Source organism: Sciurus carolinensis, chromosome 15 (assembly GCF_902686445.1).
Source record: "Sciurus carolinensis chromosome 15, mSciCar1.2, whole genome shotgun sequence".
In the NCBI taxonomy this organism is placed as follows: domain Eukaryota; kingdom Metazoa; phylum Chordata; class Mammalia; order Rodentia; family Sciuridae; genus Sciurus; species Sciurus carolinensis.
The window spans coordinates 32,054,743-32,080,534 of record NC_062227.1 but is presented as its reverse complement, the minus strand read 5'-3'; the positions used below and the strand labels follow the sequence as shown (position 1 = coordinate 32,080,534).

At 35.8% G+C, this 25,792-nt stretch overlaps 1 protein-coding gene across 6 annotated transcripts in view; it reads left to right on the top strand.

Annotated features, from left to right (window-relative positions):
* Positions 1 to 25,792, top strand: part of Esco1 (establishment of sister chromatid cohesion N-acetyltransferase 1) — a 76,250-nt gene that overhangs the window by 9,365 nt on the left and 41,093 nt on the right. For 2 of the 6 annotated variants that reach the window (XR_007105176.1, XM_047526358.1), the window contains exons 2-6: positions 767 to 863; positions 16,352 to 16,454; positions 16,697 to 18,823; positions 24,166 to 24,280; positions 25,546 to 25,606. Coding sequence is in view for 5 of the 6 variants with exons in the window: in XM_047526358.1 (XP_047382314.1) it covers positions 17,288 to 18,823; positions 24,166 to 24,280; positions 25,546 to 25,606 (1,712 nt within the window). In the remaining variant the exon portion in view is untranslated. Of the gene's footprint in view, positions 1 to 766; positions 864 to 12,324; positions 12,401 to 16,351; positions 16,455 to 16,696; positions 18,824 to 24,165; positions 24,281 to 25,545; positions 25,607 to 25,792 lie in introns of all 6 variants that reach the window. The other 4 variants (XM_047526360.1, XM_047526362.1, XM_047526359.1 and 1 more) reach the window with 4 other exon arrangements.

The following is a 25,792-nucleotide window of genomic DNA, read 5'->3' as shown; positions in this document are numbered from 1 at the left end:
ATTCAAGGGGACAACCTGACTGGAGCAGGGGCAGAACTAGAAAGTAGCTAATAGTTAACATTGAGCCTTTGCTTTTACTTTTTACTTTGTAAAAAAAATTTGGCCCTGAATTATTGAACCCAGGGTACTTTGCTACTGAACTTTCTTTAAATTTTGAGATAGGGTCTTGCTAAATTTCTTAGGATCTTACTAAATTGCTGAGATTAGCCTTGAATTTGCCATCTTTCTACCTCAGTCTCCTGAGTTGCTGAGGCATGTGCCAACTTTTGTGACCTGCCAACTTTTGCTTTTACTTTAAATGGGATGAGAAGTCCTTAGAGAGTTTTGAGCAAAGAAACAAAACAGTCTGGATTTAAATTTTATAAGAGCATCGTGGCTGCTACATTAAGAAGAAACTGGGGGAGAAGTAGGGAAGGGATCACAGCTGATTACAGGATTACTAATTAGGAAGCTATTGCAAAAATTCTGTATAGGTAGCTTGGACCAGGTGATAATGGTAGACACACATGAGTGATGAGATTCTAGATGTTTTTTGAATGTAGACAGGACTTGTTAATGTTGAATTGATTGATGTGAAGTTTTAACAGAAGAATCAGAAATCCAAGAACAAAGGTGACTGTTCAGTGATTCATAGGTTATCTAAATAATTGTTAAAGGACTAGCAGTTGGTAAATATTGTTTGGGCCAAATTTGACCAGTTATTCCCCTCAGCCTGCACTGCCCCAGCCCTTGAGCTAAGAATGGTTTTTGTATTTTTTTTTTTAAGGTTGTGAAAAGCAAAGAAGAATATGTGAGATATTGTATGTGGACCATTACAGCCTAATATTCTTGCTATCTGGCCCTTCACAGCAAGAGAATATCAGGTAAGCCCACTTAGGACAGTAAATTTGGTCTTATTAAGCCTTGTATTCCATCGTTCGTGATCCCTGTGCCCCTCCCCCCATGGTCTTTTACCTTTAGAATGTATTCTCTTGTTCTCCATACTCCTGCCAATAGTAAGTGTAGAGGCTATTTCCTTCTACAATTGGTCTTTCATTTTTCTGAACTGTGTTGAGATCTGATTCTCTGTACCTGAGGAGAATTGGTATTTTCCTTTTGAGGCACTTGCTCTAGTTCCAGTGACCAAAAGATGACCCTGGTTGAGGGTGGGATTCATTTGCAGGCAGGGACCATTCAGGGGAATTTGGGACATCTGAGTTCTCAGTCTTCTTTCTCTCTGAATTTGTTTTGAGTTCACATTTCACTCACATCTTGTCACAAAGAACTAGGAGACCCTTTGTAGTGACCTGATGAATAAATATGCTCCTCTCACTCTGCTTTTAGTGGTCTCACTGCCTCCCACTAACTATATTGAATCCAGCCACAAGCCAGAGTACATGCAATTTTTAGGTCTGCAGTGATAGAGGCAGGTACTCTACCATTGAGCTACATTCTTAGCCCTGAAAATCACCTGGTTACTGGGGACTGAACCCAGGGGTGCTTTACCATTAAGCTACCCTTATTTTTCAAGACAGTCTCACTAAATTGCCCAGCCTGCCTTGAACTTGGGATCCTTCTTCCTGAGCCTCCTAAGTCACTGGTATTACAGGTGTGCACTACCATACCCAATGAGAGTAATAGGTTTTTTAAGCATATTGAATCTTGTACTGTGGGTGTAGATAAGTGGTAGAGCCAGTGCCTAACATGCCTGAGGCCCTGGGTTTGATCTCTTACCACAACAATAGAAAGAATACTGAGGACTTCAACATGATACGTCTTTTCACTTTTTAGGACATCGTTAATTTCTCTAAGTAATGTTTTGCAGTTTTTAGTGAAAAAGTATTGTACATCTTTACATTTCTTTAAATATTTGATTTTTTTAATGCTCTTGTGTTAGTTTTATATATTTATTTTGCAAGCGTTGCGGGTGGAACCCATAACTCTATGCATGCTAAGCATGCATTCTACTACTGAACTATACCCTCACTCCCTAAATTACTTTTGCCTTTTATTGGTTTTAAGATGAGAAAGAAGATTCAGATTACTGAATTAAGGAATGAAAGGGGGACAGTTGTAACAGAAATAAAAAAGTTTTAACAGGGAATACTATAAACAATAGTATGTTAATAATTTTGGTAACCTGTATAAATTTGGAAAAATTCCTAGAAAGATAGAACCTACTGACACTGACTCAAGAAGAAATCAAAAATCGGAATAGACATATAAGGAATAGACATTGAATTAATAATAATAATAAAAATAAATATCACTCAGAAGAAAAGCCCAGACCCAAGTAGCTTCACTGGTGAAATCCACTAAATGTTTATAGACATTCCAAAAACTAAGTTGAGCTTGATGTAGCTTAGTGGTAGAGTGCTTGCCTAGCACGCATTTGGTCCTGGGTTCAATCCCCCAGTACTACAAAAAATAAATAAATAAAATAAAACAAAAAATTAAAAGTTTCTCAAAAAATAAAAGAGGAAGGAACATCTCATCTTACTCTGTGTAAGGAAATCCCACGAAACCACGCAGGACATGGGAAATCACATAAGGGAATTTATTAAGCAAATAGAGTGTCTCCAGGCAGGGTAAGAGAGAAAATGAGAGGAAAAGAGAAAGGAAAAGAAAGGGCGCGCGCTAGAGAGAGTGGAAAGCGAGGAGGATAGAGAAAAGTGAGGAGGAGAGACAGAAGGAAGGGAAAAGATGGCAGGGAAGCAATAGTAAAACAGTTGAATTCCACTGGGCTAACAGGGGACCAATATCAGAGAAGGATACTTGCAAGCTGACTGATGAACCAATAGCTAGCTAGGATGTTCACAGATGGACAAGTGGTTGGGAGGCGGGGAAAATGGCTGCATCTGATGGGCGGGAGAGCAGCTTTATACATTACACTCTGTAAGCCTGGTGACGTCCTGATACCCAGATTAGATAAAGCCTCATAAGAAAACTACAGATCAGTATTCCTTATGAACATGTACATAATAGTCCTCAACTAATATTTACAGACTAAATCCAGCAACCTACAAAAAGGTTTACATGCAATGATTGGATCATACTTTTCCCAACAGTGCAAAGTTGGTTTCACATACGAAAATCAATCAACATGAGATACCATGTTAACAGAATAAAGGGAAAAAGCCCCACATAATTACCTAGGTGGATACAGAGGAAACATGTTGACAAAATTCATTATCCTTTTGTGATAAAGCCATTCAACAAGCTAGATACAGAAGAGCATCTGTGAAAAACTCACATCTAGTATCATACTTCTTCATGGTGAGAGACTGAAAGGTTTCCCTTTAAAATCAATAACAAAACAAGAATCTCTGCTTTTATCACTTTCAGCATTGGCCTGGAGGTTCTAGCCAGGACACTTTGGCAAAGAAAAGAAATAAAAGGTATACAGTTGGAAGGGAGTAAATGAAAGTATCCGTATTTGCAGATGGTATGATCTTACATGTAGAAAATTCTAAGGAATCCACCAAGAAACGCCAGTGAAAACTAATTAAATTCAGGTGGGTTACAGGGTACAAAATCAACAAACAAAAATTAATTGTATTTCTGTACACTTATGAACTATCTGAAATGGAAATTAAGAAAACAGTTTCTGTTAAAATGGCATAAAAAAGAATAAAGTACTTAGGGATGAACTTAACAAAAATATAAGACATAGACACAGATTTCAAAACATCATTAAAAAAAAAAAAAAAAAAAGACTAGACTTCGTGGCACATACCTGTAATCCCAGCAATTCCGGAAGTTGGGGCAGAAGTATCACAGGTTCAAGACCAGCCTTAGCATAGGCTGTATCTCAAAATTAAAAAGGGGTTGTGAATATAGCTTACTGGTGGAGCAACCCTGATGTCTATCCCTAGCACCCCAACTCTCACACACACTCTACATCAGTTGTAAAGATACCCATGTTCAAGAATTGAAAGACTTATTAAAATGACAGTTTTCCTCATTGACTACAAATTCAGTGTAATTGCTATCATAATTTCAACTATTTTGCAGAATTAACAAGTTGATCCCAAAATTCACGCAGAAATGTTAGGTACACTGAATAACTTAAAACAAGCTTGGAAAAGATTTTAAAAATTGAGGAACTCTCACATCCTCATTTAAATGCTTATTAAAAAGCTAAAATAATAACACTGTGTGGTAGTGGTATAAAATTATATAGATCAATTAAAATTGAGAGTCCAGAAATAAACCCAGACATTTATTAGCTCCCTGCCCCCTAGTATTGACTGAGGATCAAACTCAGGGCCTCAGGTATGCTAGGCAAGCACTCTATCACTGAGCTGCATCATGAGCTATATTCTCAGCCCCAGTTTTTTTTTTTCTTGGTACTGGGGATTGAACCCAGGACGCTTAATACTGAGCCACATTCCCAGCCCTTTTCCTTTTTTATTTAAAGACAGGGTCTCACTGAGTTACTTAAGTCCTCGCTAAGTTGCTGAGGCTGGCTTGGAACTTTCCATCCTCCTGCCTCTACTTTCTGAGATGTTGGGATTACAGGCATGCTCCACCACGCTGAGCCCAGTCCCAGCTTAAAAAAAAAAATTAAAAAATTTTTTGTTATTTATTTAGTTTTAAATTTTTTTCTTAGTTGTAGATGGACACAATAGCTTTATTTATTATTTTTTGTGGTGCTGAGAATTGAACCCAGTGCCTCACACGTGCTAGGCAAGTGCTCTACCACTGAGCCACAACTCCAACCCCATGATTTATTTATGTATTTGTTTATTTTTTGGAACTGGGAATCGAACCCAGGGCTTTGCAAATGTGAGGCAATCACTTTGCCACTGAAGTACCTCCCAGCCCTTGATTTATTTTTATGTGGTGCTGAGGATTGAACCCAGTCCCTCACACATGCTAGGCAAGTGCTCTTCCATTGAGCTACAACCCCAGCCCCTAAAAAATTTTTAATAGAATTTTCAGTAAGGATGCCAAACAGACAATTCAGTGGGTAAAGAATAGTGTTTTTTAGTAAATGGTGCTGAGACAGCTGGATATCCACATACAACAGAATATTTTTATTTCTACATCATACCTTAGATGAAAATGAATTCAAAATCGATCAGAAATCTAAAATATAAGTTAAAACTATGTAACTAATAGAAGAAAAAAAATAGGTGAACATTTTCTTGGTCTTGGAGCAGACGCTGGTTTCTAGATGACACCTAAATTACATGCGAAGAAAAAATGGATTAGACTTCATCAAAGTTAAAGGCTTTTGCATCAAAGGACTCTGTCAAGAAAGTGAAGCTGGGCCAGTGGCACATGCTTGTAATTGCAGCTATTTGAGAGGCTGAGGCAAGGGGATTCCAGGTTCAAGGCCAGCCTGGAAACTTGGTGAGACTTTGTCTTAAAATAAAAAAATAAAGCTGGGCCAGGTGGCGCATATCTGTAATCCCAGCGACTTGGGAGGCTGAGGTGGGAGTTGAAGAGTTCATAGCCAGCCTCATCAATGGCAAGGCATTAAGCAACTCAGTAAGGCCGTCTCTAAATAAAATACAAAATAGGGCTGGGGATATGACTTATGGCTCAGTGGATGAGTGCCCCTGATTTCAATTCCCAGTACCCCAAAAAATAAAAAATAAATAAAAAGAGCTCTGAAGTGACTCAGTAATAGGGCACCCCTCCCTGGGTTCAGTCCCTGGTACCGCCAAAAAAAAAATAGGTCTAATAATAATAGTTTAATACCTCAGTAAAGAACTGTTACAACTCAGTGGTATAATTAAAAGATAACCAATTTTTAAAACCAGGAAAAGGTGTGGCACAGTGATGCATGCCTGTAATCCCAATGACTTAGAAGGCTGAGGCAGGAGAATGGCAAGTTGAAAGCCAGCCTCAGCAACTTAGCGAGGCCATGTCTCCAAATTAAAAAAAAAAAAGGCAAAATAAAAAAATTAAAGTGTGGCTCAGTGGTTAAGCACCCCCTGGGTTCAATCCCCAGTACAAAACAAAACAAAAGGGAGGAGGTTGCAGCTCAGTGATAGAGGTCTGGCCTAACATGTGTGAGGTGCTGGGTTTGATTCTCAGCACCACATAAAAATAAGTGAATAAAATAAAGGTCTATCAACCTCTAAAACAAAAATATTAAAGCAAAACCCCAGACAAATAACAACAAACAAACACAGGGAAAGAATTTGAAGAGACACTTTTCTTATTCCTCACATTACCAGTATGCACATGAAAAGATGATCGTTATTAACTGTTAGGGAAATACAAATTAAAACTATAATGAGATAGCATTATACACTCACAAGGATGACAAAGGTTTAAAAAAAAACAATAATGTTTGGACAAAGATGTGCAGAAATTGGAACTCTCATAAATAGCTGGTAGCAGCTGACTTGTAATCTCTCAAAAAGTTAAACAGAGTTATCAGAAGGCTCAGTAATTCTTGGTATATACCCAAGAGACTTGAAAATGTGTTCATTGAAAAACACATGTAGGGTCGTTCATAGCTTCACTGTTTATTGTAGAAAAGGAGATGCAGTCTCACATGTTTCAGTTAATGGATGTATAAACAAAATGTGATCTATCTATTTAGTGGAATAATATTTAGCCATAAGAAGAAATTAGTTACCATTCACGTAACAACACAGTTGAACCTTGAAAACCTTATGCTTAAATGAAAGAAGCCAGTTACAAAAGGCTACATGTATGATTCTGTTCATATGAAATGTCCAGAATAGCCAAATCCATAGAGATAGAAAGTAGATTAGTATTTGCTGTGGATGGAGCAAGGGCAGAGGGGATAGGGAATGACTAATGAGCATGAGATTTCTCTTGGGGGTAAGGAAGATATTCTGTAATTAGGTAAGGGTGATTGCTGCTTAACTCTATATTAAAAAGCACTAAGTTGTATACTATAAAGAAGTGAATTTTTTGGAATGGGAATTATATCTCAATTATAAAATGTTTTGTTAAACATTACTTTAAACTTAAAGAGCTGTGCATTGTGGTGTGTGTCTGTAATCCCAGTGACTGAAGGCTGAGGTAGGATTGCAAGTTTGAGGCCAGCCTCACCAATTTAGCAAGACCCTGTCTCAAAATAAAATAAAAATAAATAAAAAGGGTTGGTGATGTAGCTCAGTGGTAAAACCCTCTTGAGTTTAATCTCTAGTGTTCTGCCCCATACTCCACAAAGTCTTGTATTTTGGATGACAGAATACAAGAACATATTGGATGGTATACATTCAGAGTATGTTAATGATTAAAATGTGAGCACATTTCCTTATGAAGCAAGGTGGGAAGTTGGGTGTTCTCAACTTCTTATTTTCTAACATGTCTCATAAATATCTTTTTTTTTAATAAATATCTTTCTGTAGGAAAAGGCAAATGTTATTGGGAATTTTCTGCAGTGTTCATTTTCTGTAAAGTTTAGTTATAATTTTTTGGTCCTCAAATTCATATCATTTTTTAAAAATTCTTTTTAGTTATATATGACAGTAGACTATATTTGGCAAATTATACATACATAGAGTGTACTTTATTCTGTTTAGGATCTCATTCTTGTGGTTGTACATGATGCAGTTACCCTGGTTTTGTATTAAAATACAAGACTAGGAAAGTTATGTCCCATTAATTCTTCTGTCCTTCCTGTTCCCTTCCTGCCTCCCTTCCCTTTGCTGCCCTTTGTTTAATCCAATGGATTTCTGTTCTTCCCCTCCCCACCCTCTCTTACTTTGGGTTAGCATCCACATATCAGATATCAGAGAGAACATTTGCCTTTTGTATTTTGGTTTTGGCTTATTTCACTTAGCTATTCTCCAGTTCTGTCTGTTTACTGGCAAATGCCATTATTTCATTTTTCTTTATGGCTGAGTAATATTCCGTTGTGTGTATATATACCACATTTTATCCATTCTTCCGTCCAAGTACACCTAAGTTTTCACAGCTTGTTTTTTGTGAATTGAGCTGCTATAAACATTAATGTGTCTGCGTCACTGTAGTATGCTGTTATTAGGTCCTTTGGGTATATAACTGAGGAGTGGGATAACTGGGTCAAATGGTGGTTCCATTCCACGTTTTCTAAGGAATCTGCATACTGCTTTCCAGAATGGTTGCATCATTTTGCAGTCCTACCAACAGTGTATGAGAGTGCCTTTCTCCCAGCATCCTTGCCAACATTTATTGTTATATTCTTTTTTATTATTTTAAAAATATTTTTATTTGTACTAATTAGTTATACATGACAGTAAAATACATTTTGACATATCATACATAAATGGAGTATAACTTCTCACTCTTCTTTCTAGTTGTACATGTTGTAGAATTATACCATATAATCTTATATGTACACAAGGTAATAATGTCGGATTCATTCTACTATCTTTCCTACCCCTGGGACTCCTCCCCTCCCTTTACTTTCCTCTGCCTGATCTATAGTGCCTCTTTATTTTTCCCTAACCCCCTCCTCCTTATTGTGAATTAGCATCCACATATAGAGGAAACATTTGGCTTTTTGTATTTTGGAATTGGCTTTGATTAATATGATATTCTCCAGCTCCATCCATTTACTGGCAGATGCCATAATTTCATTCTTCTTTATGGCTGAGTAATATTCCATTGTGTATATATACCACATTTTCTTTATCCATTCTTCTGTTGAAGGGCATCTAGGTTGGTTCCATAATTTGGCTATTGTGAATTGAGCTGCTATAAACATTGATGTGTCACTGTAGTATGCTGGTTTTAAGACCTTTGGGTATAAAATGAAGGAGTGAGCTAACTGGGTCAAATGGTGATTCCATTCTATGTTTTCTGAGGAATCTCCATACTGCTTTACATAATGCCTGTATCAGTGTGCATCCCCACCAGCAATGTATGAGTGTACCTTTTCCCCCACATCCTCGCCAACATTTAGTGTTGCTTGTATTCTTGATAATTGCCATTCTGGCTGGAGTGAGATGAAATCTTACAGGGTAGTTTTGATTTACATTTCTTTTTTTTTTTTTTTTTTTTTTTTTTTTTTGATTTACATTTCTTTGATTGCTAGAGATGTTGAACATTTTTTCATATATTTGTTGATTGATTGTATTTCTTCTGTGAGGTGCCTGTTCAGTTCCTTAGCCCATTTATTGATTGGGTTATTTGGTTTTTTGTTGTTAAGTTTTTAGAGTTCTTTATATATCTTGGAGATAAGTGCTTGACCTGAGATACATGTGGTAAAGATTTTTTTCCCGATCTGTAGGCTTTTTAGTTTGAATCCATCCCATTCATTGATTCTTGATTTTACTTCTCTTGCTTTAGGAGTCTTGTTAAGGAAGTCAGTTCCTTAGCTGACGTGGTAAAGATTTGGGCCTACCTTTTCTTCTATTAGGTGCAGGATCTCTGTTCTAGTGCCTAAGTCTTTGATCCACTTTGAGTTGAGTTTTGTGCAGGGTGAGAGATAGGGGTTTAATTTCATTTTGTTACATATGAATTTCCAATTTTCCCAGCGCCATTTGTTGAAGAGGCTATCTCTTCTCCAGTGAATATTTTTGGCGTCTTTGTCTAGTATGAGAAAACTGTATTTATGTGGGTTTTTCTCTGTGTTTTCTATTCTGTACCATTGTTCTACGTGTCTGTTTTGATGCCAAAACCATGCTGTTTTTGTTACTGTGGCTCTGTAATGTAGTTTAAGATATGGTATTGTGATGCCTCCTGCTTCACTTTTCTTGCTAAGGATTACTTTGGCTACTCTGGGTGTCTTTATTTTTCCAAATGAATTTCATGATTGCTTTTTCTAATTCTATGAAGATGTCATTGGAATTTTAATAGGAATTGCATTAAGTTTGTATAATGCTTTTGGTAGTATTACCATTTTGACAATGTTAATTCTGCCTGTCCAAGAGCATGGAAGATCTTTCCATCTTCTGAGGTCTTCAGTTTCTTTCTTTAGTGCTCTGTAGTTTTCATTGTAGAGGTCTTTCACCTCTTTTTTTAGATTGAGTCCCATGTATTTTATTTTTGTTGAAACTATTGTGAATGTGGTAATTTTCCTAATTTCTCTTTCATTGGATTCATTACTTGTATTCTTTATAATTGCCATTCTGATTGGAGTGAATTGGAATCTCAGTGTAGTTTTAATTTGTATTTCTCAAATTGCTAGAGATTTTCAACATTTTTCCATGTATTTTTTTTGACCATGCGAATTTCTTCAGTGAGGTGTTCAGTTCCTCGCTCATTTATTGATTGGGTTATTTATTTTTCTGATGTTGTTTTGAGTTCTTTGGATAACCTGGAGATTCATGCTCTATTGAGGTATAGGTAAAGACTTTCTCCTATTTTATGGGATCTGTGTTCATGTTCTTGATTGTTTCCTTTGCTGTGAAGAAACTTTTCAGTTTGATACCATTCCATTTTTCTTAAAATTTTTTTTTTTTTTTTTAGTTACAGATGGATGCAGTACCTTTATTTAATTCATTTATTTTTATGAGGTGCTGAGGATCAAACCTAGTGCCTCACACATACTAGGCAAGTACTCTACCATTGTGCTGCAGCCCTAGCCCCATCCCATTAATTGATTCTTGATTTTACTTCTTGCGTTTTAGGAGTCTTACTGAGGAAGTTGGTTCCTAAGCTGATATGATGGCCTACTTTTTCTTCTAGTAAGCACAGGGTCTCTGGTCTGATGCCTGGGTCCTTGATCCACTTAGAGTTGAGTTTTCCATGGGTGAGAAATAGGAGTTCAATTTCATTCTATTACATACAGATTTCCAGTTTTCCCAGCATCATTTGTTGAAGAGTCTGTCTTCTCCAGTGTATGTTTATAGCACCTTTGTCTAAGATGAGATAACTGTATCAGATTCATATCATTGTTAAGCTACTTTTGGGTTGTGGTGGGAGTTAGGTTAATTTGTCAGCAGATTAGAGAATGCATTTTGGTTCTCAGTTGCCAGGTTATATTTAATAGGAAGGGCAGTTATTAAGTTGTATAGTGCTAGATTAGTGATGCCTTGGCATGTAGGGCAAACTGAAATTAAGTGATTCTTAGTATACCTAACCAGACTATTGACAATCACTGTATGTATGTATATCACTTGTTTTCCATGGTAGGTTCCAACTGCCAAATTAATTGCTATATTAAAATATTTGGAAATTGAAAAAAAATAAAATATTTGGAAATTGAAAGAAGTAGAAGTAAGCTAAGTAATTTGTTATATTTTTTTAAGAGTGCAGGGTCTTTTGAAATTTTGGTGCATGCTTCTAATCCCAGCGATTTCAGAGACTGAGGCAGGAGGAGGCTTGCCTCTGTATCTTAGGCCCTCAGCAACTTACTTAGACCCTGTCTCAAAATAAAAAGCAAAAAGAACTGAGAATGCAGCTCAGTAATAAAGCTCCCCTGGGTTAAATCCTAGTAGCAGGGGGGAAAAAAAAGTTCAGGCTCTGTGTGGCCCTGAACTCCTGGGCCAAAGGTGTTCTATGTCAGCCTCCTGAGTTACTGGGACTATAGGTGTTGACGTAGTGCCTGGCTAATTGATCTTTTAAAAATTAAAATTCTTGGTTCTAAAGTAATAAAGGAACTTAAATGAACTTTGATTTTCAAGTTATTATTCCTATGAGGCTTAATTTTTGAGAAATTTAGAACAGACCAGAAAAATTAATAACACTTGCTGTACAAGAAACTTTCCAAACCTTAGTCGCTTACAATATCAGTCTTGCTAACGCACCTGTAGCGCACCTGTGACTGAAGTGATTTAGGTTAGGCTTGACTGATCACCTCTATTATAACATGTGGGTGTAGGTGAACTTTACTTCTCTCTGTGTATTTGACTTGGCCCCTCATTTAGAGATTGACTCAGTTCTACCTCGTGTTTATTCAGTGGCCTGGGCTGGAGGGGCAGCAATTTCCTGGTGAAACTCCTCTCTTGGTGATAACAGAGATATGAGGGGCAAGCCCAGATTCACAAAGACATATTAAAATGTTTGCATCATTGCTCCTAACATCTCATTGGCTAAGGCAGGTAAGGTGACCGAAGATATAGGGTCAAGAATGTATACTCTGTCTGCCTTGAGGCCAGAGTAAGGAGTGTGACCAAACTCAACATCAGTTGAGAAGGAGGGTATATTTCTTTCTTGGAGGTGGCAATTGGGGTAGAAGATGATGATTATTTAAAAAAAAAAAAAAAAAAAAAAAATCGTTGTGATTGAGGTGGTAACCATCTGGCAGTTGAGTATGTTTCATATACAGTAGTGAAAAATCATCACTAGACTGTTGCTTAGTCTAGCTTAGTCGAAGTTATTTTAGTATATCAGTTGGAAGACACTATTTTTTAGTATACTGTGGTTTTTCAATGATTGTTTTATTTTAGCTATAGAGTTTTTTTTTTTAATTCCCAAATATAGGAAATAATTGGAAACATCATTTAGAGGCATCATCACTCAACTTAAAAAGGTGATATATGATTTTCTTTTCATTACGGTAAGCTGCTTATACTTTTATAATTTTATGTTTCTCAAGATGATTAGTCATTATGCCAAATATTTTTATATTTTCAGGGAAAGGTAACACTTATTTTTTGACAATGGCATATGTTTACATAATCAAATATTTTGACTGTTCATGGTTAGTGCACTCCTGTAATCCTGGTTGTTTGGCAGATAGGCAGGAGGATCACAAGTCTAAGGCTAGCCTGGGCAAATTAGGAACACTTTGTCTCAAAATTAAAAAAAAAAAAAAGAAAAAGAGCTGCGCTTGGTGTTTCATGCCTGTAATTCCAGTGACTTGGGAGGCTGAGGCAGAAGGATTGCAAGTTCAAGGCCCTAAGCAACTTGGTGAGACCCTGTCTCAAAAAATAAAGAAGGCTGAGGATGTAACTTAATGGTGAAGGGCCCCTGGGTTTGATCCCCAGGACCACAGTTAAATTAATATTTACTGAAAAGTAAGCTTTTCTCACACTCCTGACAATTGGTCCTGTAGTTGTCTTTCCCAGAAATCATACTATTGCTGTTTTTTACATTTCCACCTATTCTGTGTTTAAGCAAACCTATGGTTATATGTATTTCCTTTCTCCCATCATATCGTATTTCCCTTTTTATACAAATAGGAGTATGTTGTGTACCCTGTTCTGTACCTTGCTTTTTTGGCTTAATAATTTTTCTTGGCCATAAGTCCAAATTAATTTTAGTTTAACTCTTTGTTTTTGGATGGCTTTTTGAGAGTATAATTTGTATACAATAAACTTCACCCTCTTAAAATTGCAATTTATTGGGTTTTGACAGATGTAAACACTCATGGAAATCACCACTACGGTAAGATATTGAACATTTCCATCGCTGCAAAAAGTTCCTCTCTCACTATAACAATCGACCCCAGGCAGTGACTGAGCTGCTAGCACTGTAGATTTTTTGTTTTTTCGGTATTGGGGATTAAACTCAGGGATGCTTTACCACTGAGCTATATCCCCAGTCCATTTATTTATTCATTTATATTTTGAAACAGGGTCTCACTAAATTGCTGAACCTGGCATCAAACTTGCTATCCTTCTACCTCAGCCTCCATGTAAAGACCCTATCTCAAAATAACTTTAAAAAAGGCTAGGGTGCTGTGTAATCCCAGTGACTTGGGAGGCCGAGGCAGGAGGATTGAAGTTCAAAGCCAGCTTCAGCAAATTAGTGAGACCTTAAGCAACTCAGTGAGACCCTGTCTCTAAATAAAATACAAAAAGGGCTGGGGATGTGACTCAGTAGTTAAGTATCCCTGAGTTCAGTCCCTGCTACCAAATAAAAAAGAATTTAAGGCAGGAATTTAAGTGCTTGCTTAGCAGGTTTGATGACCTGGGTTCAAACTCCAATACCACAGCAAACAAAGAAACAAAACAAAAAAACACATGTACTTTATGTCAGTCACAATGATTTTTGCCTTTTTTCTTTTAGAAATTCTGTGGTTTTACATTTAGGTTTGTGATTAACCTTAAGTTACTTTTATAGGTAGTGTGAGGTGAAGATTGTTTATCCTTTCTCTTTTTACCTTTCATTTGGGTGTTCAGTAATTCTAGCATCATTTGTTGAAACATTCTTTTCTCCATTGACTCACCATGGAATCTTTATCAAAAATCAGTTAATCAGCCAGGCATGGTAGCACATACCTATAATCCCAGCAGTTTGAGAGACTGTGACAGGAGAATTGCAAGTTTGAGGCTGCCCTTAGAAACTTAGTGAGACCTTCTCTCAAAATAAAAAATAAAAGAACTCGGGTTGGAACTCAGTGTTAAAGCACTCCTGGGTTAATAAATTCCCAGTGCCAAAAAACTCCCCAAAAACCCAAAGAATTAGTTAATCATAACTGGGCAGGGTGACCCAGACCTCTCATCTCAGCTCCTTTGGAAGCCTAGGAAGGAGGATTACAAGTTTGAGGCCACCCTGGGCAATTTAGTGAGACCCTGTCTCAAAATAAAAAGGACTGGAGATGTAGCTCAGTAGTATGGAGTACTTGCCTAGCATGAGTAAGACCTAGGGTTTGATGCCCAGTATGTGGAAAATAAACCAAAAAATTAGTTAATCATAAATGGATTTATGACCATAAATGGTCTGGATTTTCTATTTTGTTAATCTCTGTCCTTCTGTGGGTATTATATACTGTCTCGATTATTATAGCTTTAGGTAGTAGATTTTGAAATGGGAGTGTATTTCAACTTTGTTCTTTTTGAAAAATGCTTTGACTCTTGAACATAGTTTGCATATCCATATAAATTTTAAAATCAGGCTTTTGCTTTTACTTTTTTTTTTTTGTACTGGGGATCTATCCCAGGGTCTTTTTACCACTAGGCTACCTCCCCAGCTTTTATTTTTTATTTTGAGACAGGGTCTTGTTAAAGTGCTGAGGCCAGCCTTGAATTTAGGGATTCTCTTGTCTCAGGCTCAGTCACTGGGATTACATGTGTGCTCCACCACACCTGGCCATTTTTAGTTTTTGTCGCTGTACAGTTTGTTTCTTCAAAGCTCCTTTTTTTCCCCTTCCATGTTAAGGTTTTCCTTGTGTTTGTGGTGATTCCTCAATATTTCAATTTTCCTTCCCAGAACATTTAGGCTTGGTTGTTATCTTCTAGTAGCTTTGAGTAGTCAGAGTTTCATGGGAGAAGAGATGTCTCCAGAGAAGGGTACGAGGAATTCCTAGAGGAGAGAGGGAACTCAACTCAGGATCTGCCGTTCTTGGCATACTTGACAGAAAAGAATTTGAGCACAAGCCAGGCAAAGGCATCGATAGAGGTTATTTAGGAAGGTAGATAACACATTCAAGAGAAAGTGTGGATTGTCTTGAGAAGCAGGCCTGACTTGGGCTGGGGGGGGGTCCAATATTTATAGAAGGGCTGTTTCAGGAACTGGACTGAAGGTGGATTCTGGGTGGAGCTGCAGTATTGCACCGTTTTTCCTGTCCTTGTGTATTTCCCTCATTGTACAAGGGAGTGGGCCAAGGTTTGCAACTGTGTTTTCTGTATCTCTGTGACTTGATTCTGCATTTCAGTGGCTTGAGGGTGTGTTTCTCTTCAGATTCTGTATTTCTCTTTCCTTTTCCTAAATCCCTATCTCAAGAGGACTGTGGGTAGAGGGGAGTAGGTTTTAGTAATCGGTTTGTATTCCTTCATTAACAGTACGACTTCTGCCCTCAACTGATCAAAAGATCTTTTGTTCCTCTCCAGAGATTTATACCTCCAGTCTTCAGGGGGTGATGCAAAAGCAGTCTTCTGGGTGCTAGTAATTAGAATGGCAATGTGGAATTCTTTCTACTTTCTTGGAGTCCATTTTCATCCCTGATTCCTATGAAATGTGGTCATGCCAATTCCCTAGTTGTGAGTTCTGTGGTATGAATAGAGTTGCTTCTCAGCTTTCTCTCTTTCTAGCTTAGGATTCAGATTTTCTTGAGTTTGCAAGGTTAATTATTTGACTTCTATAACTTCCATACTTAAAAAAAAAAGTTTTTATCAGCTGTATTGCTTTTTGTCTTTTGGGTTAGTAGTTTTGCCTTACTATGTTTGTATCTCTCTCTTTATGTGCATTTTGGATGGAAATAGATGTTTGTACTTAAAACTCCCTTCTTTAACATTTTTCCCCCTATATATATATATGTGAACTGCTTTTCCTCAAATAGGATTTTACTTTACCAGGTTAATCCATTTTATGTTTATGTTAGGAATTGTTTTTGTATTTTAAAACTTTTTTTCCACAGCCCCCATTCCATTGGATGCATATACCATAGGTTCAAGGTAGAAATACTAGAATTAAGTGCTTTGCATGAAGCGAGCTCTGAAAACTTAATAAGACTAATGGTAGGACAATGTGGATTTATAGATTGTTATATTTGACTGATGAGAGGTGAATGAATGGTTGCATCTCTTTGTCTTTTAAAACTTTAAAAAAATACTTTCTCTTTTAGGTGCTGTGTAATGTTTTAAGAGCAGGTTATAAGGAATGGTTTTATCAGATTTTCATGAGTTATGGTGGCTGAAACATCAGTTCTATCTTGTTGGAAAAGAACTGTAAGTAAACCTGAAGGAATAAGTAGATTTTCAACTATTCCATATTTATGTAAGACAAGTTACTGATTGTAGGAACCTGTTTGGTATTCTTTTATCTGTTAGTCTTAATTGTACACAGTGAATGTTTCAAAAGGAGGAGTTGGATTTTATTTAAATCAAGCTTATTTCTGTGTTGTATTTATTAGTATTGCTCTTATTTTATGGATTGTACAAAATTTAATTCTTATTTTTTAATTTTTCAGAAATGGCAGCACAAAAGGATATCTATATTAATAGAGTATTTTGTTAAACAAAGGAGGTTAAATAAGAACTGCAAACCAACAGACTCAGCAAACAAGAAAAGAAACGTGTTAGCCATAAGACATGTTTCAAATGAATCAAAGTCCAGTAACTGTAGATTTCAGAAGAAGAAAGTTTTCAAAACTTTTGTCAAAACAGACAGGTTACTGGTAAATAACTCCTCCAGTTAGTAGGGCTAGACCTGAAAGCAAAATTAATTGCAAATTAGCAAAACAAATTGAACATGAATTAAGTTTCTTTTCATCAAAAAAGTATGAAAATATAAAATTAGAATTAAATTTTCTTCAAATTTTTATTGCCTTGTCCAGTGTAAAGGAAATATCAGCACTCATGCCAGCTTTCTTGTGTCCTAGGAATGACAGAAACCTTGCTTGAAGCAGACTAGTATTTTTGTTGAAAATGTATATTAGCATCAGTTAAAGTTGATTTTTTTAAGACCTGCTCCTCAGTAATAATACTAGATATTCAGCATTTTGCACCAACCAGGACACAAAAATCCTCTTAAAAACTACTCAGAAAAGGAAGACTCAGGAATGATGTCCATTCAGGAGAAATCAAAAGAAAATTCCTCCAAAGCTATTAAAGAAAGTGAAGATAAGAATTTGAAAATAGAAATTCAAGGTTCTCAAAACAATCTAACAAAACAGTCAAGTTCAAAGGAAGTTGTAAAGTCACTGGTTAAATCTTCCACCAGAAGTAAATTAAATCAGCCTGAATTGGGAACTCGCATGAGTACAAGGTCAGCAAAGGCAGCCTCCAATGATAGAAAAGCTGCCAAATCCTTCAATAAAAGTATGTTAACTGTGAAGGGGCAGTCACAAGAATCGACCAAAAAAAAGAAATTATGTCAGAAAAAATTAGCACATGAAACACTTAAAGCAAATGAGCAGCTTAACCGGAGATCACAAAGACTACAACAGTTAACAGAGTGTTCAACAAGGTCTTTGCGTAGTAGAGAAATTCAGGGTGGAATTCAAGCAGTTAAACAAAGTTTGCCACCAAGAAAAGAGCACTGTAACAATATTCAAAGTAAACCTAATAAATTTAAAACAAGTCAAAAGCATGTGAAAAGAAAAGTACTGGAAATAAAGTCTGATTGTAAAGAGGATGCAAATTCAGTGGTGAATGAAGTAATAAATTCCCCAAAAGGAAAAAAACGCAAAGTAGAGCATCAGACTACTTGTAGTTCACAGTGCATACAAGGATCTGAAAAGTGTCTTCAGAAGTCTACTAGAAAAGAAGAAATAAAACCTGTGCCTGTAACTTCTGAGACAAAAAGATCAAAAGTGGCTGCTTCTGAGGTCTGTAAAAAGAATGAAATGAAGAAGTCAGTTCATACACAAGTGAATACTAGCACAAAATCCCAAAAATGTCTACAGCCATTAGTGCCTGAACAAAGTGTAGATAATGAGTTGGAACAAGCAGGAAAGAGCAAACGAGGTAGCATTCTCCAGCTCTGTGAAGAAATTGCTGGTGAAATTGAATCAGATACTGTAGAGGTAAAAAAGGAATCTTCACAAATGGAAAATATAAAGGAGGAGAAGCCTACAGAAGTAAAATTGGAAGAAACTAATGTTGAAAGACAAATACTTCATCAGAAGGAAACAAATCAGGATGTGCAGTGTAATCGTTTCTTTCCCAGTAGAAAAACAAAGCCTGTGAAATGTATACTAAATGGAATAAACAGCTCAACTAAGAAGAACTCCAACTGGACTAAAATTAAACTCTCAAAATTTAACTCTGTACAGCAAAATAAGTTGGACTCTCAAGTTTCCCCTAAATTGGGCTTATTACAAACCAGTTTTTCACCACCAGTTTTAGAAATGCATCATGCAGTGACTCAGAGTGCATTTTTAGGGACAAAGCCACATGATAAAAATGTAACTTGTGGACAGGAAAAAATGAAAGAAATTAAATCTGAAGAAGTTAAAATTATTGATACTACAGGTGAAATTAATAAAACAACAAAAAGGGCTACTGAAAATTGTCAGTTGGATAATCAGATAAAATCTCCTGACCCACAGTTGGATAATCAGATGAAACCTTCTTTGGAGTCAACACCAGATAAGGTAATCAGTTTTCATTATGTACATCAGAGGTAGCCTGAGTACTTTCTAATAAGAAATAAGTGTTCACAGCACATTTTAACTTGAGAATGAAATCATAAAATTATTGTTGTTACTGTTATCTTTTGGGTACTAGGGATTGAACTCAGAGGGCACTGGACCACTGAGCCACATCCCCAGCCCTGTTTTGTATTTTATTTAGAGACAGGCTCTCACTGAGTTGCTTAGCACCTCAGCAACGGTTGCCCAGACTGGGTTTAAACTCCCAATCCTCCTGCCTTAGCCTCCTGAGCCGCTGAGATTATAGGTGTGCACCACTGCGCCGAGCTTGAAATCATAAAATTATTAACCCAATCTTCTAGTGATAAAACTTAATGACTCTTTTCGATGTTTCACCTTTATGTGACTCCATCTCATTTTTTATTTTTCACCCTTCATTTTTATTTTATGTAATACATAAACCTGTTGAATTGCAGCCTTTCTTTTAAATTTAACACGATTGCTTACTTTTTCTACTAATTATAACCACAAAAATATATTTCTTATCTTTTTTTTTTTTTTTTTAAATCCCTTGCAGTACTAAGTATTGAACCTAAGGGCTTGAACCTACTGGGCAAGTTGCTGCACCACTGAAGGACATTCCCCAGCATTTTTTTTTTTTTTTTTTTTTTGGCGTGGTTGGGAAGAGGGCAATATAGGAAATTGGACCTAGGGGTGTTCTACCATTGAGCTACATCCCCATCCCTTTTTATTTTTATTTTGAGACAGGAACTTTTGGTTTGATTTGTGTAGCCATTTTGGACAGTTGGCAATTAAAATGTCTGAGAGGAATAAATCAGTCTTCAGTCTAAGAATAAAATTATAATGGCCAAGAATTTTTAAAATGGAAAAAATACATTGAAAACCACCATCTTATATCTGAAAGAAACTTTAGTGGTTATCTTGAGAAAATTTTATACTTTATAAAAGCAGCTCAGCCCTTTCCTGAAGTAAATCATATGTGAAATGCCAGTGTTTAAAACCAATAAGCAGGGCTGGGTTGTAACTAAGTGGTAGAGCACTTACCTAGCATGTGTGAGGCACTGGGTTCAATCCTTGGCAACACGTATAAATAAATAAAAATAAAGATTCTATATCCATCTACAACTAAAAAAAAAAATTTATTTTTAAAAAAAGCTACAGTTAAAAAACCGATAAGAGAAATTTTATATACTTAGAACCTTGGTACTCTGTGGTGACACAATTAGGATTAGAATTGAGGTGTTCTAATTTTCAGTGCAGCTTTCTTGTACAACATACTCTGAACTTTAGAAAATCATTTGAACAAAAATGATTTCGCTCAAATCGTTTTGAGGGCCGGGGATTTAGCTCAGTGATTGAGTGCTTCCCTGGTTTGTGAGACCCAGTACAGGGGGAAAAAAAGGTCATCATAAGAATAAAGTTAAGCCACCCTAAAGTTTTGAGAATGACTTCAAATTCTTTTTAGAGACATCTGATCTAGGAGCAAATCTGAGTGAATTAGAAGTCTGGACTTTATGCCAGAAACTATAAAAATAGATCATTGTTAGTCTTTTATATTTTGGGCTGAGAATCAAAGTGAACTTAAAGAGAATAGACACCATATGGTACTCTTAGATTTTATTTTCTATACAAATAATCTTCAGTTAAAAGATGGATTATTTAGGGGTTGGGACTGTAACTCAGTGACAGAGCACTAGCCTAGCATGTATGAAATACTGGGTTCAATTGTTAGCACCACATAAAAATAAACAAATAAAATAAAGCCATTCTGACCACACTTACAACTACCAAAATTTTTTTAAAAGATGATTATTCAGAAATATTATATGAAATAGTGGTAATAATTAGAGATAAATAGTAAGTAGTAGTAAGAGTACTAAGTTGTGGGACTCAGGATATAACTCAGAAAAGAGCATTTGCTTATTAGCATGTGCTGTGCTCTGGGTTTGATTCCCAACATGGGGAAAAAAGAAGAAAAAATTATGGTCTTTTGTAAAAACAGGGTGGTTTTTTATTTAGGATTTTGTCTCTAGATATGACTGGAGAGTGTATTTTCTAACTCCTTACTGCATAAAAGTCTTTGAAAACTCGGAAGGCAGAAGAATGAGAAATCTAATCCATTCCTTTGTACCAGACTATAGAAGAATAGAGATGTTTACTTGGGTCACATTATTTTGACCTTTTATAACATATTTACTAAAAAGTGCTTAGTTTATGCAGTTCTCTTAAGAAGCAGGCCTAGAAACTTGTGTTAAAATTTTTGTTTTAAAATCTTTTTTTTTTTTTTTTGGGTGCCTGGGATGGAACCCAGGGGCTTTTGATCACTGAGCCACATCCTAGCATCCCACCCCTTTTGTTTATTTTGAAACAGCCGGTTTGCTAAATTGCTTAGGGCCTCTGTAAATTGCTGAGGCTGACCTTGAACTGGTGATCCTCTCTCCGCCTCAAGCCATTGACCGTGGGCTTGAAATTCTTGAATATTCATTCAGAATACAGTGAAATTAACATTACTCTTTTGTATCAATCACCAAGATTTGACAAAAATGAATATATATATATATGTTATATATATATATATATATTTTTTTTTTTTTTTTTTTTTTCCGGTGCTGAGGATTGAACCCCATGCCTTGTGCTTGCAAGGCAAGCACTCTACCAACTGAGCTGTATCCCCAACCCAAAAATGAATATTTTATTGAGTTACTTTAGATTCTTAAAATATGAAATATATATTACAGGTGCAGATGAAGACTGTACCTCCCTCTTCATTCTATTCCTCTCTCCCCCCAGAGTTAAACATACTCCTTAAGTATGATGGGGATCATCTTTATTTTTATTTTTATGATTTTTGTGTGTATTTCTATAAGGGATACTTAGCTTTGTATTTTAAGTTTTGTGTGCATGTGTTCGTGTTTGTGCAGGACTAGAAATTGAACTCAAGGGACACTGTATTACTAAGCTATATCCCCAATCCCTTTTATTTTTTGAGACAGTGTCTCACTAAGTTGCCCAGGCTGCCCTTACATTTGTAGTCTTCCTGCCTCGGTCTCCTGAGTATCTGGGGAATTATAAGCATACACCATCTTTCCCTGTGTGTATTATAAGTTTTTAAATAATAACATGTATATGTAAATTTTTTTGCAACTTGATTTTTTTAAAACTTTTTTTAGTTGTCAGTGGACTTTTATTTTATTTATTTATTTTATTTTTATTTTTATGTGGTGCTGAGGATCGAACCCAGGGCCTCACACATGCTAGCGTAGGGCTCTACCACTGAGCTACAACCCAGCCCTGCAACTTGATTTTGTGTAATTAGCATTATATTTGATACTGGTGTTATAATAGCTGTAAAGGAATATACCACAAATTTATCTTTTTCTGTATTAAAGGACTCTTAGATTGCTTCCACCTTTTTTTCCACCAATATCAAAAATGTGCTCCCTATCACAGGGTGATCAGTAAATGTGACTGTATCAGTTAAAATGTGCCTGAATGCCTGCTGGTACCAAAGAGGATATGAATTTTCTATTTTAAGGAATTTATTTTGAGAAAAATCACTTGAAAATTTCTCTTTATTACCTAAACATTAAAGGGTGAAGTAGCATGATTGAACCATTTGTCAGACTTAGCACATGCTAGGCAAGCAACTCTAGCGCTGAGCTGTATCCCCAACCCAAGTACTGACTCTTTTGTAGGCAGAAGAGTTTCATATAATTCTCAGTCAAAACATACACTGTAAGTTCAGTTGTTATTCACATATTACAAGGGAGGAGATTGAGACTTAGAGATTTAACTAACTTAACCTGAGTGACATTTTTCAGTGAGAAAGCCATGGTTGAAAGTGAGATTGGCTGGTTTCAGAGCTAGCCAGATTTATACCTGGGAAGATAGGAGATACAAACAAAAACAAAAAAAATACAACTCTTACAACATTGAAAACTTTCTGTGGCTACCCATAAATTCTCTTTGGATTATATGGTGTCAGTACCTGCAGTTCTGCGAAATGATGTTTATAAAGCTAAGCATCCAATAAAACTTAACTGAATTTATGGGCTTTTTTTTTTTTTTTTTAGCTTTTAATTTTATTTTTGTGTTGGTGCTACTGATCAAACCCAGTGTCTCACACATGCTAGGCAAGCACTTTACCACTGAGCTTCAGCCCAAGTCCCTTGTGCTGTTTTAATTATTAAAACAATATGAATTTTAAAGCTCAATTATTTTATGGTTGCTTTTTAAATCAATAACTTACTAACTTCCTATTAAGGGAAAGTAGTCATTAGTAACGTCATTGTTGTTTTTTGTTTTTGTTTTTGTTTTAGATTTTTTTAGGTGTTGATGAACCTTTATTTTTTATTTATTTATATGCGTTGCTGAGAATTGAATTGAACCCAGTGCCTCACACACATGAGGCAAGTGCTCTATCACTGAGCCACAACTCCAGCCCCATTGTTTTGTTTTTAATGTTCACTTTTTCAAAAATAAAATGTTTAAAAGTAACGTTACACATTCATGTAGCAGTTGCAATACACACAAAACTGCTTCCCTCTGACATTTCCATGAGTTAACCAATGACAATGGAGTTTAGAGTATATTCTTTTATTAGTTACTAATAATCTGCTTTAGCAAGATTCTTAGAGACTGAGGAATGAAAAGATAGATAGATATAATAGTGTTCTTGCTTTTACAAGTTACCAATGAGTCAGAGAAATAACTGATTTCACATAGGGAGTGACAAGGGCACAAAAGAGGTATTAACGTAAGTAAAGGAGAATTAGGGAAGATTGGGAACGAACGGCCTTATGGTAGAGGTTAAGTTTTGAGTAATGAGTTGAATTTTGCAAGGGAAAATGATCAGCACTATCTATAGAAATGTAATGTGAGCCACTTAGATAATTTTGAATTTTCTGGTAGCCACTTTAATGGGGCAAAAAGAAATAGCTGAAATTAATTTTAATATATTTATTTAGGTTGTTGTAATTTCAACATAATAGTTTTAAAAGTTACTAATGACAGATTTTACTTTTTTGTGTATGTGTGCTTGATTTTTTTGAAATTGGTGTAAGATTCATGCTTACCACACAGGTAAGTCATGTTAACCACATTTCTGCTTCTCAGTAGTCGGATATGGCAGTGACTACCATATTGGACAGTATAGTCTAGATGTGAAGCTCAGAAAAAGTGTAGAGGCAAGCAGTGTATCTGTGGGTATGATAATGTTTTAAATTTAACATGATGGGAGGTAATGGGAGTTTATGCTGAGAGTATGAGTGTATAGGGATAAGCCCCAAAGGTTGATATAAAAATCTTGAATTGCTTGTGTTCAGAATTTCAGCTTATGTGTGGAATCCAAACTGGAAAACAGTCCAGTAGAAAACACCACTGCTGTTTCAGCTCTGCTCAGTCAAGCAAAAATTGATGCAGGAGAGAGTAAATTTCCAGGTAATACTTTGGAAATATTATTTGCGTTTCAAAGGGTTTCAGTGACATTTTTGTTACCGTTATAAAAAACTCTTATTATATATCAAATAGGCCTGTTAAATCCCTTTTATTCTTTTTAAGATTATATTCTTTTCCCCCCCCCAGTTTTTTGTTGGTACATTCTAGTTGTATGTATTGATGCAATTTGTTGTTACACATTTGTACATGCGTATAATATAACAATATAATTTGGCCACTATCACTCCCCAACATTGTTAAATTCTCCTTAACCATTGCTATATTTTCTGAATTTGTGATTCTTGTGATTAATACCTGTTCTTTAAGGCAAATTGCATCTGGTTGGTTTGATAAATGTCTAAATACTGCTTTCTGACTCCCCACCAAAATTTCTTTTGTTTTTTATATCTCTTATTTTGGTTTGTGAGTTATTCTCTGGAAAAATGTTCCTTAATGAATTCCTTAAGTTGGTGGTAGCAGCTTATTTCTCATACTTTAATATTTGTGCTTTTCTATTTCAGGTTCTTACTTTTAACCCCTACTAAACTCAGTTTTCTATCTTGGAGAACTCTAAATTAATACATGCTGCAGATTTTCCACTTACATCATCTAAAAGCTTATTTTGTAACGTTGTGAACATTTTTTTTTTAAACGACATATTACGTGAATACTTGGATTTGCTCACTTGTTTCAGTTGAAGCACCAGAGGGTATAGAAGTCTCTAATTCTATTATTTCTTTCTAGTAAAGAAAGATAGACTTGGGACAAACTATTGAGGTCTGTTAATCACTGCCATTATCTACCATTTAACTTTTTCTCTGAGTAGGGGAAGAGTAAATGTAATGTACATATGAGAAATGTATTATTCTTTAGAAAATAGATTTTTGCATTTAGGTTATTTATATGGTAAGAATTCTAGATACTATAGTTTTTAAACAAGAAAATGTTTTCATTTATTTCCTTTTAGAGTTTATTATAATTGTGCAGGCACTGAAACAATCTTCTTTATTGTTCAGTGCTAGTAATATTTGGTGAAATTAGAGGTATTACCCTTCCATTATATCTCTTAGCAGCTCTACATTCTGAGACAGCCTTTCTGCCTCGTCTCTGAAGTGCAATTTCTAAGGAAGGAATTCTAATATTATCAAATGTTTTTTATTAAAAATAAAACTTCAGTGCACTAAATGTTTTATGGATAATTATGTCAAGCATTAGTAGTGTTATTAAAAAGTTTAGTGAATAACCCAGTTTTTTAAATTAAATTACAGGCTCAGCTCCCAAACAGCACAGTATACTCAATAATCAAACATCTAGGAACAGTGATAACAGGTAAGGTATTTGTTTAATATAGGGGTAAATTGAAAAACTTAAGGACTTTATACTTAAGGATTTTGAGTTTAGGGGATTTTCCCCTAAAAATTTATGTTAGCCACTTTTTTTTTTTTTTTAATTGGGAATTGAACCCAAGGGTGCTTTACCACTGAGCTACATTCCTATTTCTTTTTTATTTTGAGG